Consider the following 15,574-nt stretch of genomic DNA (forward strand, 5'->3'; position numbering starts at 1 on the left):
ACTGCATTCCTGTCCTAGTGGAGTGTGGTGCTCCTGAGCGGTAGTGCAAGGACCTAGATCTCTTCACCTGTATGTAATTTATAAAGACTGAACAGATCCAATCCATCCCAAGAGATGGGTGTGCAGACAGGCAGGCCCCAAGCTGGAGGTGCAGGGAGCAGCTGTGCCTGCAGTGGTGCAAGGTTGGTCCTAGTCCCCAGGGCCATGGAGACAAGACATTTGGCATTCACCAAGGCAAAAACAGGCCAATGACTTCACAGGATTTATTCAAAACAGGAGAAGAAAAAGCTCTCTTTACAGACTTGATGAAACACACCAGTACGGAAGACAGGGAAGGTGTTCTCACCAACATACAGAGATTGCAGAGCTACCACTTCCACCATACTGCCACAGGAGCCCCTGGAGCAGGAAGAAGCTGCCCTTCTCAATTCTGCCTGTGCTTCAGCATCAGAAGCAGAGCACACTCTCCCTTCCCACCACTTATCAAGCATGGAAGTGGCAAATCTGCTCGCCACCTATTCAGAAAAAACACACAGCAGTCGAGAGATCCCCTCTCTGTAAGGTTGCAGAGAGCTGGAACTCATCTAGCAGCAATTCTGTGGTGTTTGTGTTACAGGGCACAGCAAGTAATTTACTAACAATTGCTAAGGTAGAGCAGCAGAGAGCTGGAAAAAGGCACCGCCTTCCAGTGAGTTCTCCCATTTGTGCCTTGGAGCATCTTCCCAAAACATTTCTGATGTAAGGGTTCTTCTGTACCAAGCCCAGCACTGTACTGGAGAAGCAAATGATCACTAAAATTTATTTTAAATTATTAAAAAAAAAAAAGTAAAGAGATTATAAAGTCTTGCAAGATTCACTGAATTGTGAATTGCCTCCCTCTTCCTTTGCCAAAAAAATCACCTGAGTGGTTTCAGAAGTCTTACAATTTGGAAGGAAGTTCACAGACTGTTTATAAAATCAGATTTTTGGACTAGAAGTTTAGCTTATCAGTACACAGCCTGACAGCACTTCCGTAAATCAGTCCTACTCTGAAGAGCTCCTGACTATGGGAACAACTTTTAAATTACTTTTCATGTTTCCCAAAGGACTAGGTTTTTGGCTGTCACAACCCCTTTGAAGCAAACCGAACCACGTTCATCGTGTGATCCTGACTTGTGCAATCTCTGCTCAGAAAGCCTCTCCTGTGCCTCCCCTACACAGTCATCGGCTGAGATGAAGACAGAGGTATCCATGTGCTGCATGAGCCTGGCTCCACTGGAGTCCATTTATTGCAGTGACTCATGCAGGTATGGTGTGGCTGTACCACAGTGAGCCTTACAGCTCAGAGAGTTGGTCAACAAAGTCCTAAGAGCAAGCCTTGCTACATGGAAGAGCTGTCAAAACACACCAGTGCTTAGACCTAACAAATCTGACAACCCCAATTTAAAAAGTGCTTTGAAAGTCAAGGAAAACTAAACACAGTAAAACCAATCCATTAGCAATGCACTTTTCGGAAGCCAGGCAGGGTGACTTTCCCATGGGTGTAGATGTCCTCATCTGTGCCCTGGTTCAAGTGCTTCACCAAGTTCTTCTCAAACAGCAGTGGGTGGTAAGCTCCCATGGTGCAGGCATGGTCGTGAAACTTCTGGTAATAGTGGCAAATGTCTGTCTGCCGCTTGGAAGGGAGAAATTCGTACACATCCACTTGGTCACAGAGCGTCATCATGAGCACGATGCCTAGGGAGGGACAGAGAGCAGACACGCCCACATCACACCAGAGACAGGATTAAACATTCCACAGGGACAGGCAGTCTGCAAGGAGCAGGAAGCTCCAAGGGGAAGGGTTTCCTTTAAAAATGTTCAGAGCCCAGGGGGAGAAAATAAGGCTGGCCAGACAGGGTTCTTTTCTGAAGCCCTCCCTTGCAAAGTGTATGATCAACGTGATTTCAGCAGATCATTTACAGTGACAGCCATGCCAAAAGGAGAATTTTTAAGAGTGCTACCATTATCTGTGAATTTCATAGAAACTTGGGTGTCTGCCAAGCATGCACTGCAACTAGCTGATCTGAACAGCCCATCTCAAACCTGCCTGGATAAGCAGAGATGAGACCTTTGCATTTGTCCCACTCACTCCTCTTGTGAGTGCAGGGAATGTGAAAGGGACTGTGCTGGGAAATGCTCAGGGAGACCAAGCAGCCTCTGCTCTTCAGGCTCCCCGGAGCAGAGCAGTGCTGCCCTCCTGTGTCTTCTGACAGGCACTCGAGGACATCACACCGGCGGTGGGCACAGCCTGCCAGCTTTCTGGCCAGATCAGGTGGAAGCCATAGTTACTGGCTACTTTCCTTCTAAGTGCAAGAAATAGCAAGAATATACCAGAGAAACTGAAACAATGTGTAACATCACAGAAAATTCATCGGAGACCATGCACAATCTGAAGAACTGCAAGACATTAGAAAAACCTAAAGTGTATTTTAAACATGTTCCATCCACCTTTTCAAAAGAAAATTTTCAATCACAACTCAGGCCTTCCAGGGAACACAAGAGTTGGAAACTGGAACTCATCTATGCCCTTGAATTTGGCAAGGTGACTTGTTTTACAAAGCAAAAAGCAAGGTAAATTGGCCCAAAGTTAAGCCCCAGAGGAACTGCTGTCTGACGTGTCTGTCTTCCAGCCAGTAACTCCAGTTAACAATTCTGCTGCTGAAGTCATTGATTATGCTGTTGCACAGCTGCTCTACACATATCCAAGCAATGATTTAATAGGTGCTGGGCCTGGCAAAACCATGAAGTGACTGTGTTTACACAGAGACAAAGTGCCTCTGGCCCAGCAGTGATGGAACGGAGATGGGAGCAGACAAAGGGCGGAAGCACAGCAGTTGGACATTCCATGGCAAACAAGACTATACATCCATGCTGCGATTTCAAATACATGGCAGCTTCCCCAGAGGTTCACTCCTTTTTATTCAGCTGGTCATGAGATCTGCTCTGCACTAAGTAAGAAAACTTTTGCAACAGCAGACTATAAAATGAGTTTCCTTTGCTGAGAGGCTGAATTTAGCCTGCTGACAAGCAAGATGCTGGCATGCTGAGTAAGGGGGCACATCACTGACCTTTTCAGGGCAACTGTTCAGTCTGACCCTCCACAGACCCCCAGTAAATCATAGATACACACACACATATTTATGTATAAATAATATATGGAAAAGATAAACAGGCAAGCCCTTAGAATTCATCTGCAGCAATCAGATTTATTTGCCTGACCAGATCTGAGCCCGCAGGAGACACATCCTTCCTCCTGCACCCTGTGGGAACTGCTCTGGCACTAGCAGCTACAAATCCTAGAGACCATCCCAGTGTTGCAGTCTGTTCTCTTGTTTTCACCTGGAACTGTGCCATGTTTGTTACTGCTGTTTCAGAGGGGTGCTGCAAACCACTTACTTTAATACAACTGAGCTGCTACTCTGAAGACAGGAAGCTTAAATTTTGGCATGAGACAAACACTGTAAAAACAACGCTGATAAGCACCATAAATTTGTAGCTGTCTTTGAAAAAAGGCATCCTGGAGAGTTCCTGCCGGCAAACTGAACCAGAAGTTTAGAGGGCAATTATCTTACCAAGCATTCCTGATGATGGTGGATTAGGCTGAATGTGCTCCAGGGAATTCTCCTGCAGAATATCCCAGAGCTGCCACTGCATTTTGGGATTCAGGATATAGAAGGGCTGCTCTGGATGTGTTCTACGATATGCCTTATAGCTTTCAAAAAAGTTGTAATCTGGTTTTCTGTACCACTGCAAAACAGAAACAAGAGGTCAGATTCTTTATTTCTGGCCCACTTTACTGTGGGCAACAGGAAACAAGGATGAGTGAACCTGCTGCTGCTGGGAAAAAGACCCTGCTACACATCCTCACTCACTGTCACACTCACCTACACACCCTCACTGTCCCCTTGGGTCACTGCGGTGAGCTGACTCAGTAAACAGAGCAGGGAAATCCCAAATCTCAGTGAAGGACCATTGAAAGAGATCAGCATCTTTTGTAATTTCATTCTGCACTCCCCAACAGCAGACAATGTCGAGAACTGTGCCTTCAATGTGACAGATCTGATCCTTCTCCACATTGCAATACAAAGCATCCTATTCTGCAGGCAAGTGTTCCAAGCTCAGCCTCCTAAATCAAGCTGAGCTGATTTGCATCCCAAAATTTTCTCTTTCAGTAAAAACACTTAGAAATAAAACACTTAGGAATGGTTTATGTTTTCTGAAAGTCATTTTGAGATTTTTTTTTCCTACGCTATAAATATTCCATCCTGGTTTTACTGACTCTTAAACATGCTGTACATAGCCCCTTACGCCTACTGGAGTCGTGGGACCAGGCACAGAAACAAACATCAGTGAGAAAATAGGAAATGCACGCCAGAGAAAGGAAAGCAAAGACCTCTCAGTTACAGCCAGAGCTTAAAATAAAAGCAAAGAATGGACTATTCACTCCTACCTGCTTTCACCGTAAGCCTCCAAAGCTCATCACATATCAAACAACATTCTTTTGTACTCAAAATCAAAAGTGAATGCTAGAGGGATTGCACACCCACACGTGAAAGCTGACACAGATCTTCAGAGGGTTTCCCAACCCATTCATGATGCATCAAGTATATCCCATGGCTGACTTCTGCTTGAAATATCCAAGCATCAGCTGTCAGCAAATTTTGGATTAACTGTCAGAGAGAGGAAATCATCCTCTAATGAGACAACTTCTGCAGCCAGCAGTGACCTCCTCCCTGGGGCATCAGCCCATGGGAAAGTAAAGGTGGTGAGCCATTATACTTGGCCTGAGGCCCTTCACAGCAATCAGGAACAGGCAAGTGTTTTCTTAGGAACACTCATGCATGGGATACTCCTAGAAGTACACACAGATGTCCCTAATAAAAAAAAGGTAAACAAGAATGGCCTTAAAAATGAGTGATTTCCCACATTAGGAGGAAGTGGTTTAACAGAAGCAGTTCAAAGCATGTGAATCTGATTTTATTTTAAAAAACTCAGCCTTACCTCATGAATTTCTGCATGATATGGTGCTGGATCCCAGACAATTAAGATTCCAGTGTTATATAGTGGTTCCCTCAGGAACTGCTGCTCTTCAACAGTGACAAGCTTGAGTAACAACAACAAATACAATGATATGCAGTATGCTGTCAGAATGAGAGGGCAGCCAAGCAATAAAACACACCTGAAAGCAGCCAGAGCCACCCCACTGCTGCTTTCTGAGCATGGCCCTCTGTGTGCAGCAAGGGCACAGCCCCAGCAATGCCCTTAAAACACCCACACCAGTCCTATCCAGCAGCAAAGGACTTGGAGAACAGTCACAAGAAAAACTGCCATTATGCTTTACAAGGTTTTCTACCCATCTGCTATAACACACTAAGGACAGGACCCCCAGAGCGACCCAGGCTGTGTGAGGGATCCCATTGCTACAGCTACCAGAGGCAGGAGGGAACACCAGTTGCTGTCACTGGTCACCAGGACAGTCCAGGAAGAGCCTAATGCAAGCACACCGCCGGCTTTATTAAGAACCTTCATTTAACCCAAGAAAAAGGCCTGCAGGTGAGTGGCTTCTCCTGAGCAACAGGAACTCTGGCAGCCAGTGCTCAGCCTGCTGTGAGACCATCAGTGCAAGAGGTGAGAGACTACAGCACTCCCAGCCAGTGCTGCCTCATGCCAAGTCCCCCATCGCCTCTATAGAGCAGGGAGGGGGCAACTCAGGCAAGGGAGGTTTCATCTCCTGAGAGCAGCAATGAGAAGGAAAGCTCCAGAGTTGTTCTCTCTATACTCTGGACACAACCACCACTGCCTGGGACACCCTAGGGTAACTCAGGTCTGCAGCAGAAAGAAAACAATCAGAATCAAACAACTAATCTCCTGTCCTCCCCACCCAATGCCATAACCTGTAGAGGCACAGCTTGTAAACATTGTAATCATAAATCATAATCATAAAAATCAGCTTCCATTTGTCCTTATTTTCTCCACAAATCTAATTATGAGCTAGCCAATTAGTCTTTGAGCATCCTGGCTGCCTCAGCAGCCAGCTGCCTGCATGGCTGTCCCCATAACCAGAGTACAAGGACACTGCGACCAGCCCAGATGGGAATTATTCCAAAAGCAAAAAGAGTTTCCTCACATCTGTTCTTAACTCTATGAGATTAGGCCTTGGCCATGATCACGTGTGCTGCCTGGTTTCATTTCCTTACAGCAGCTAAAATATCTAGGCCACTTGTTAGCTGGAGTGTGCAACACTGCAGGTGTGAACATCTGCTGCAGCCTGTGGACACCAGAGGCAAAGAGGGGCACAGCAGCTGGCACCAGCCACCCCCTCAGCTGGGTACACGTGGGATGGAGCACAGCAAAGGGACAGAGATATGGCAAGGAACACGGGCACTTCATTTTCATTTCTTTGTTTCTAAAGCCATGTGAGTTGGCAGAAGCACACAAACCCCAAGAGAGCTGTGACAGGCACAAAGCAAAGGGATAAGAAACCAGGTGGGGAGCACCTCCACAGCCGCAAGTTGTTTGCTGTGTCCTTCCACACACCAGGGGTGGCTCTTGGTACTACTTGCTAGCTATCATTTAACCTGTTTGCTGGAGGAATCCAGCTCCCCATTTACCTTTAGTGTCCAGTTGTTATTTATAGCAACTGATTCTTTCTAAGTAGAAAAATTCATTTAAATTGCTACATGACTTACTGGTCTTGGCCAGATTTTTGATCCTAATTAGTTAACTGATCTATTGGTTTCCTGGTTTCTTCTTTAACCAGTTCACCATGTAACAAGCATCTTGTTAATACAGCCCCTATCCTCTAAGTACATTTATTGGCCATATCACAATGATTTCCTTCTTACTAGCTACCAACAGTCAATGTCCTGTAATCTAAACATGTTCTCCTTTCCCATCACAGTCTTCCTCCATTCCACTGATGTGCTATCTCGTTTCTCTTCCTTCCTGCAGATTGTTAGCGCCAATAACAGCAAAGGCAGCCAAAGCAGAAAGTGCTCTCCATGACAGCAAGAAGCCAGCCCAGAAGAACTGGAAACAAGGGCTGGGAGGAACAAGGTCCTCTGGTCATTGGTCAGCTCTGCAAAAAGGAGCTGTGTCCTCCACAATGACATTGGCACTCCCCTTGCACATACTTCAGCCCTTATTTTTGCAAGATGTGACTGCTTCTTGAGGGCCAATCAATGCTTCATGTAAGACTGCAGAAAACATGCCATTAAAGGCAGCATTACTGATAAACTAGTGAAGGCCTGAGAAAATAAGCGAGGCAACATTAAATAAGTCTTTATTCAGAATAACTTCCAAGCTTGTGGACCTAAAAGCATATCCTCATCTGGAGATCCCAAATTTCTTGCCTTTCTGTCAGTACCACTCCATTAATCTTTCTCTATGCACACAGATGTGCAAGATACCCCACTCTACTTTTAAAACCATCCATCCCCATACATGTCCCAGAAACTGGCCAGAAAATTAGAGAAAAGTATCTCAAAATAATTATTAATAAACTTAGGGCCACTGGCCATATGTGCCAAAGGGATATTACTCAGTACAGACTAGCTTTGACAGATCAGATTCAGAAGATCCCTCTTCCTTCCCTTTGGCAATGGACTGAGGATTGATAAGCAGTGAGAGCCAAAATAAGGGCAGCCAAGCCCCAATCCCATTCCTTTTCTCAGCTATGACGTACAAAAAGCCAGCTCCAGAACAAGAACAAATTACAGCTTATTCAGCCAGTACTTGATGCCTGTAAGAGCTCTGGGAAAAGCAAGGCACAGCTCCTGCAGTGTGCTGAAAACAGAATGTGATCAGGCCACCCCACTAACAAGAAGGTTTAAATGATGTCACCAAGGCTAGAACAGCACTGAACCACTCAAAGTGAAAATAAAAACATTTAAGAAACCCAGGTTTCCAATCCAATGGTCTCTGAAGATAACAGGCACTGCAGTCAGAGCCGCTCAGTTCAGAAACCCTAGACAAGAGACTCCTGCACTACTCACATGGAAAGCATCTTTTGCCCTGGTCAGCAGCCAGATCAATGCTGCCTTTTGAGTAAACTTTAGCCTCTGCAAACTGCAGCAATATTGTTCTCCCTGTAATTGAAGTTTTCTAAGGTGGAGTCTCCATTCAGAGGGAACATCACCTATGACTGCAGGCTGATCTGCATGGAGAACAGAAGCACTATAATGACATGGCTGTAACTACACTTGGTCCCAAGTAAGAGAATCCACATGGAAAGTTGTATTACAGCTGTACAACCACATATTAGAGCTGTACCCTTGTCCCTGTGCAGATAACACTGATAGCATATAGGTCATGTACGTATTTTCTCTTTATATCACTGTATGCTCGGCAATGACCACATCCTCCAGAGAAAGTTTGCTTAAGTGATAACACCTATCTGACATCATAAAAATACACAGAGACAGGAAAGATAAAAAAGAAAGATATCAGCAGCCAGATCTGTCTGCTCAAACCAGACTGGTTCAGAAAGGACAAACTACGCCCCATTTGACTGGGGGTTTAATGCAGGGGAGTTGAGATGCAGCAAGCAACAGAGCATGGCAGCAAGTGGAGAAGAGAGACCCAAGAGCAGGAGGAGGTAGCAACAGCATTCACACAAGAAGCAAGAATATCCTTCAAAAGACACACACAAAATGAACTAGGCATACTGGTTACACGTTAGCTCCATGTCTCCTTGCTGTTGAAGATGATGGTCGAGTTCCTGTTGCTATTTTGAGAAACTTCAAACCTCATTAGACAGCAGCATCTATGGACTCCTCACACGGGGGCAGAACACAAAACTTCAGGCCTACAAATCTTAGCTTTGGGGTAAGGAAAAGAAACTGCCTTTTTTGGTTTGGGACTGCAAAAGCTACACTTCAGCCACTGATTTCTCCCTCACCCAGTTCCTCAGCCTTCATGTGCCTACAACCTCCTTCTCCTGCCCTTGTGGGGTGAGGAGGTGCTTGTACTCAGTGCTGCAATGCTGCACTAGATCTTTATCCCAGTGACTCCTGGCCTGTTCAATGTTTTACTGTCCTCCTCCATTCCCTCACCTTCACATGCAGAGAAAAGAGGAGATCACAGTAGCATGTCTACATTTAAAAATTTCTCCCCCCAAAACAGGCAAACATGAAGGGTAACAGCTCTATGGAAGAAGGGTGCAAACACTCTGAGAAGTACCTACAACAGCAAGGGTCTCACTCTGCTGCTGAACTGGTGGCAGACTAACTCTCCTAATGTTAGATGTGCTCCTAACCCTGAAGAGTCTGCTTCGCAGCCTCCTGATGTCACCCCAGTCACCCCAGATTTACCAACTGTCCCCTGTTCCAAGGAGAGACAACCCCATCCTACAGCTACCTGCTAGGGATAGGAGATATCAGAGGGACAGCCCTGTCCTCCCCAGCTTCATTTGAAAGATCTTCAGGCAGTAAATGAGCCCAGGAGGCCCATGGGTGCTGCTCTTTCAACCTGCTGCCCAGCTCCCAGACAGTGCAGCTACACAGCTCTACCATGCTTGGCCTATTTGGCACACATTCCTCAGACCTACCTGGGAATTCACAAGACGAATTGTTGTCTTTTGCCCCACATCATCTTGAAAGCCCCTGACAGGAGCCCCATTGAACCGCAAGACGGCATCATGGCTGTCTGAAAGCCAAACAGAGGAAAACCTGTGAGCCAACAACTGGGTTTGAGTGGTACAGGAGATAAGTTAAATTATTCACCTGCACTTCTAATACAGTCTAGCTAATCCCTGGCTTTCAACCTAACAACTAGAAGTAGAAGTCAGGTTCTTTGGAGGAAGCTGTGGCTCAAACTTCATGATAAACACACTTTTTAAAATCTACTCTTTAAAACTACAACCCACTGTCAGGTTGAGAGCACAACCCTAGCATTTGCTCTCCCTCTTCCTCCTTCCAAACACTTTACCAGGAGATAGACCAATACCCAATTAATTTACCACATGGCTGGCAGGAAACTAAGAAACTAGGAAGTAATAGCGAGCCAGCGTCCTCTCTTGCAGGCTGGAGGCTGAGCAGCCTGAGAAACATGTACACACACCACAGTGCAGAGCCAAGCTGACCTCAGCCTGCCAGCATGCCTCCCACATTACAGAAATAAAACCTCTGCTCTGCCTTCAACGGACACAGCTTCTTACATGCCTTGGGATTCACTGCATTTTCCTCCGCTGGCATCATCTCTGTAGATAGCACAGCACGCCTCCAGCACCCTCCTCTGCCTTGGCACAGCCAGCCAAGCCACCAGAACATCCTGGAGCCAGGCTGCTGCTGTGACACACAGGGCATTTGTGCTTGTCACCCTGGCTTCTCCCTGTCTCATGGCTGGATTTGGATAAGAAACCTTCCACGTCTCAGAGGGGCTAAGTTAGAGAAGCAGGACCATCTTTCCTGCATTCACACTGAGGCCACACAACTGCAACTCACAACACCTGCTGTCAGGGTCTGTGGGAATTGCCAAATTCCAGGGCAGAAGGACCTGCCTGATCCAGAACTGGGTCTTTTTGAGATAATTTTTTTGAAAATAGGGGTGTTCTCGCAAGCAATGCTGGAGGATCAGTAATCACTGGCAGCAAAAACTGATTTCTCAGCTATTTTATTTTCCTAGACAAGTGAGTCTTCTTAAGACCCCTCCCAAAGCAACATTCATAACCAAGAAAGGTGATGTGTCTGGAGAAAAGTGTCTCCATGCTGAGAAGTGGCTCTGCAGCTACCACTACTGACCCTTAGCTCCACATCCTACCTTGCACCAATGCAATACTGGGTTATAATTTCCCCCATATATAACTTCAGCCAGACACCAAGCATTAATATGCCCTAAGTCTGCACTTTAAAAGGGTGTTAAGTGACTGCTCAAGCAGAGTAGCTGGCTCTCTGTCTCCAAGTGGTTGTGCTGCACTCAGTATCTTTCACATCAGATTTTTCAGTGGCAATTTATAACCTTCAGTAATACCAAGAGCCCAGTAAAAGGTAGTTGTTTACAACCCTGTTCTGCTCTGCCAACCTTCCTTACTTTGACTAATCGGTCATTTGATATCTTAACATGATTACACAGAACAAATATTTCCTGGAATACTAACTCAGCAATCCGTTGTGCTCATCTATGCAAATGCTTCATTTTAAGCCTGTAAGATTTAGTAGCTTTTTGACAACTTCCTCCAACAAAACCACAGAATTTCCTACATGGAAATATATCAGGCCAAAAGTGGGAAAAAACATACAGAAATACACTGAATGTTCCTTAAATCCATATTATTCACCCAGTGCCCAAACTCTGCAGAAGCACCATTAGAGTTAATTGCTTGAGCAGAAAGGTCAAAGTCTGTGACCCAGGCAGGAGGAACACAAGGCAGGGACATCAGCAGGGGTTAATGGCATTTGCCTCGGGAACATTACACAGTTACCTCCCCAGCATCCATCCTTTGTGATCTGGAACAAACCAGTACTTCAGTGTGGGGACAGGCTCAGAGAACACTGTAGGAACAATGAAAGGGCTTTGCCTGTCTGACATCTGTTCAGCTGTGCTGGAGCCAAAGCACAGCCCATTGCACTTGGCTGCTCCCATACCCAATCCGACGCTGCATGAACTGCATTCCAACACTCCAGAACATCACCTCCCACTCCTGTGAGCGTCTCCTTCCAGAGGAACAAGCACTGCTATCAGTAGTGCTGGAGCCTAACACAGACACCCCTGGGCACAAGCCAGCTGTGCTGGGGAGGCTGTTCAACAGAAGGTCACTTCTGTGCAAACCTTTAGCTGTGAACTCCAAGAGGCACCCACACAATCTGAGACAGGTACTTGAAGGGAAAGTGAGAACTGGCTTCCCAAGTCTTGAGCCATCTCACTTCAAACATCCCTAAGAGGCAGAAACAATCAAACCAACCAACTCCCACCTGCAATTTGTACCAGGAGGCAAAGCTGTTCTTCATTGCACCTTTCACAGCATTTTAACACCCTTACAACTGCTCAACCTCACTCTAGCTCCTGCTCGCCTGCCATGTGGCCACAGAGGAGGTTGGAGGAGAACTTCTGATCACGTACCAGAATGCTGTCTCCCACGAGGGACTATGATTCTGAAGGGTTTGCCAAAGTTGTCCATGAATGATGCAGTAAAATCTATCCATCTACACGCTTCAGAAGATGAAGGCTACTTGCAGCTTAGGGCAGGCCAAAGGCACCAGATCCAATAGATAACTTATGAAACACTGAAGCCTGCAAACAATTTCCACTTGAGAGAAAACTGCCAGACTTTAAAACTTCTCCTTCAGTGAAGCTACAGTTCAGTAAAGTGTGAATCTTAACTGAGCTCCAAACAACAAATAATGAAGCAAGCTGAGGGAACTGCAGGCTCCGCAGAATTTTCTGCCTGGTACAAAATCCTGAGTTCAAGACTGGAGAGCTGGTTTCCCCTGCAAGCTGCTTTTGTAAAGACACAAAACACTTTGGTATCAAAACATGCGTCTTTATAATCCACAGTATAAGACCAAAGCTCCAGCATTTATTAATTAATGCATTAACCTTGGATAAATATGATCTGATGAGACTGCAAAACATTACCAAACTTTGTCCAAAGAGATAAATCCCTGTAAAGTTTTTCATGGTCTTCTGGGCCACTCAGATTCAGCCACTGCCTTATGGCTCAGGATGAAGCAGTGACACTTTTGAAAAGCCTTGAGCAAGAATTACAGAATCACTGGGGCTGGAAAGGACCTCTGAAGACTGTGCCCAGCCCTCTGCTCAACACAGACTGCTCAGGGCTGTGTCCAGAAGGGTTTTCTCCCCTTTAGCCTTTTATTTCTTCTCTGAAAAAGTCTTTCTGTATGAAAGTTTTTCTGACAGTGCAATGAGCATTACACAACCCACGCCAAGCCCTCTCAAGAAAAATACACTCAAGGAACCAAGATTGCTCTCTAGTATCCAGCATTAGTGTGACCCTCTAGTGATGCCAATGGGATCATGACAATTGAAAGGACTAGCTGGAATAGAATTACCTATTACTTCCATCTCCAGCTAGGCTGAAATATGTACTGACTTTAGAAGTTTAAGGATAATATTTCAAATTATTTTAAAAACCTTTTGACCTCAAGAGATTTATCAGTAAGAGCACGATAGCAAGTTACTTCTATTCAACCTAAGTTATAAAACAATATTTGACTTCATGCTAACAGAAAGATACCAACCTATCTCTTGTCCTAAGCGAGATGATTTCAGAGACCCTGCTGAGGACACGACAGCACAGCGACCCAGGTGTCCCACTGTTTCACTGAGGCTTTTCCCTGGCAGGTATTGCTGCCATTCAGAGGTACCAAAAGGACCATCTGACCTCTGTATCATGGTCACATTGACCCTGTCCCGCAGCTGGCACAGCAACTTGTCTGGGCTGAGCTTAGCATTCCTCTTCCCGGTGTAAGTCACATTGTACTTGTTCATGGCCAGGTAGTTTTTCCTGACCTTCTGCAGCCTGGGTATGAGATTTCTGGATGAGCTGTCCTTATCCCATACCCTCACAACAGCTGCTGTTTTCTTGGACTTTTCAGCTGTCTCAGAGGTGATGCCTTTTACTTTGTTGTGGGTACTAAGCCACATTTTGGATATCTGCCCCAGTTCACTGGCTGCTTCATGGAAAAGGCCTTGTGATTTGACCATATGCCATTTCTCTGAAGTCCTGTGCCCCTGTGAATCATCGTTCCTGGTCTTCAAAGGATCATAGTAGCTTCTTCTTGTTTCTCTCCACAGGCAAACTGTCAGTGCTACCAATATCACCACAAGAACACACAAGAACTTTTTCAACACATTGATGTGAACCATAGTGTACGGTGCATCCAGATGGGCACTGGGAGGTGGCCCTAGGAAAAGGAAACAGCTCAGTTAGGGCTGCAGGCAGAGGTAAAAGTAAAGTCATGAAGATCAGTGTGCGGGCAGCGGGAGGGGAGAGAGACAACATAGGGGTAATTCTAAAATTTCAGCCTGTTTAAAGATCTCATTTCAAAGTCCACCACTTCAAACACCAAACACAAAGACCTGAGCTGGCTATCAGCCATCACATGCTATGTAATGGTGACCTGAGGCCACTGCCACTCAAACCTTTTTTCTATTCCCTTCCACAAGTGACAGCCAAACTTAACATAGCTAGTATTATACCAGCAAGCATGGTAAGTCTCCACTTTGCTTTCCTTCATCTCCCATCCTTGAAAGTAAATATCCAAATCCCAACAAATGCATTTCCAGAAGTGAATTTTTACTTGGCCACACTAATGAAGCACATAGTAAAGCATGGAACTGGAAACAAAAAAAGCTCTGGCTTCATGAGCACCAGGAGCTTCACCAGCCTGGTACTTTGGTGACTTTTCAGGGAACTGCTGCAAGTCTGCAGTGGTCTGAGTGCACTCTCAACATGAAACCTCACTGAAGAGCTGCTGGAAGCCAATTAAGTCCCAGTAAGGTCTGAGGCATGTTTGGGCTCCTAAATGCACTTGGATGAACATTATTCCAGATAAGTTACCTCTGGAGGAAGCAAAGCCAGACCCTGTTGTGCAGCACTGCCTTTCTTGGTTGTGCTACTCACACCAGCAGATACTCCCAGCTCCCATCATGTCATAAAGAGGGAATCTAATAGGAGAACTGCCCAAATGGCAGTTCAAACTAGGCTGATTTAGGGGGAGCTGGTGTACAAAACATACACTAATGCATAAACACCTCCCAAGCAGCACACAGGACCGCAGAAGACAGGACAGCAGCTGCTCCTTTCCCTACATGGCTGCTCTGGGATGTGTCCAAAAGCATGGGAACAGTGTGGAGACTCCAGGTGTCCTCTGGAGAGAAACACATGCAGATCACTGCCATTCCCAGAGAGGCACAAGTAGCAATTTCCTCACTGAGCAACATGCTGTATGCAAACAGTGCTAGGCTGGGCTGCTGAGAAGTTACTGAGCTACCAACACACTACCTGGGGATGAAGCAGCAGCTCTCCAGCTCAAGTCATTTTTGGCTGTAGGCAGATTTTGTTCTCAGTGCTTAAGCGGGATATCTCAAAACACAGCAGTCGTGTGATGTGCTGAAGAATTCTGGAAACACCTGAAAGAAAAAAAAAAAAGAAAAAGAGGATGAAAGAAAACCCTTTAAGGAAAAACCTCAAAGTTCTAAGGATGAGCAAGTATTTCCTCAGATAAGCCCTGTGGTCCCAAAAAAGCTGCTACCAAGGCCTGGAAGGACAGCACATTAACACCACATAAGCCTTTCAAATGCTTAAAAGCCCACTGGAAATGGGCATCTTCCTTTCTTGTCTGAAATCTGCTCTCAGAGCAGGAACCAGCTCACAAGCTGCCTCCAGAGCAACCAGATTCACCCTGAGCAGTGGACACACCCAGTGAAGGAAATAACTTGATGCTGATGCTTAACACAAAGAACACGGGAAAAGAAAGAAAAAGCTAACTTTTCCTAAAGAAATATCTTACTGCCTAGTCTTGAGTATTTCATGCACTTTTGCAGACAAGACTCCCTGCTATTTGGGAACAAGACACATAGGAAGTTGCTTTAT

The 15,574-nt window shown here is 45.7% G+C and overlaps 1 protein-coding gene across 1 annotated transcript; it reads right to left on the reverse strand.

Moving 5' to 3' along the window:
* Positions 1 to 249: 249 nt before the first annotated feature.
* Positions 250 to 14,847, reverse strand: ST6GAL1 (ST6 beta-galactoside alpha-2,6-sialyltransferase 1). The gene is made up of 6 exons (XM_085069738.1): positions 14,720 to 14,847; positions 13,218 to 13,870; positions 9,569 to 9,666; positions 5,023 to 5,124; positions 3,594 to 3,768; positions 250 to 1,716 (listed from the first exon to the last, which is right to left on the reverse strand). The coding sequence occupies exons 1-6, from the start codon at positions 14,818 to 14,820 to the stop codon at positions 1,475 to 1,477; spliced, it is 1,371 nt and encodes a 456-aa protein (XP_084925864.1). The 5' UTR covers positions 14,821 to 14,847; the 3' UTR covers positions 250 to 1,474.
* Positions 14,848 to 15,574: the final 727 nt, after the last annotated feature.

The sequence above is a fragment of the Lichenostomus cassidix genome, chromosome 9, assembly GCF_008360975.1.
Source record: "Lichenostomus cassidix isolate B80296 chromosome 9, HeHo_3.0, whole genome shotgun sequence".
NCBI lineage: Eukaryota > Metazoa > Chordata > Aves > Passeriformes > Meliphagidae > Lichenostomus > Lichenostomus cassidix.

Bases quoted from the DNA above. Each gene is read 5' to 3' on its own strand.
- ST6GAL1 (XM_085069738.1), bottom strand. From the start codon at position 14,820: ATGCTTTTGGACACATCCCAGAGCAGCCATGTAGGGAAAGGAGCAGCT. The intron at 13,871-14,719 runs GTGTATGTTTTG...GCCACCTCCCAG, and splicing joins TGGGAGGTGTTTATGCATTA to TGCCCATCTGGATGCACCGT. The intron at 5,125-9,568 runs GTAGGTCTGAGG...TTGTTACTCAAG, and splicing joins TTCGTCTTGTGAATTCCCAG to CTTGTCACTGTTGAAGAGCA.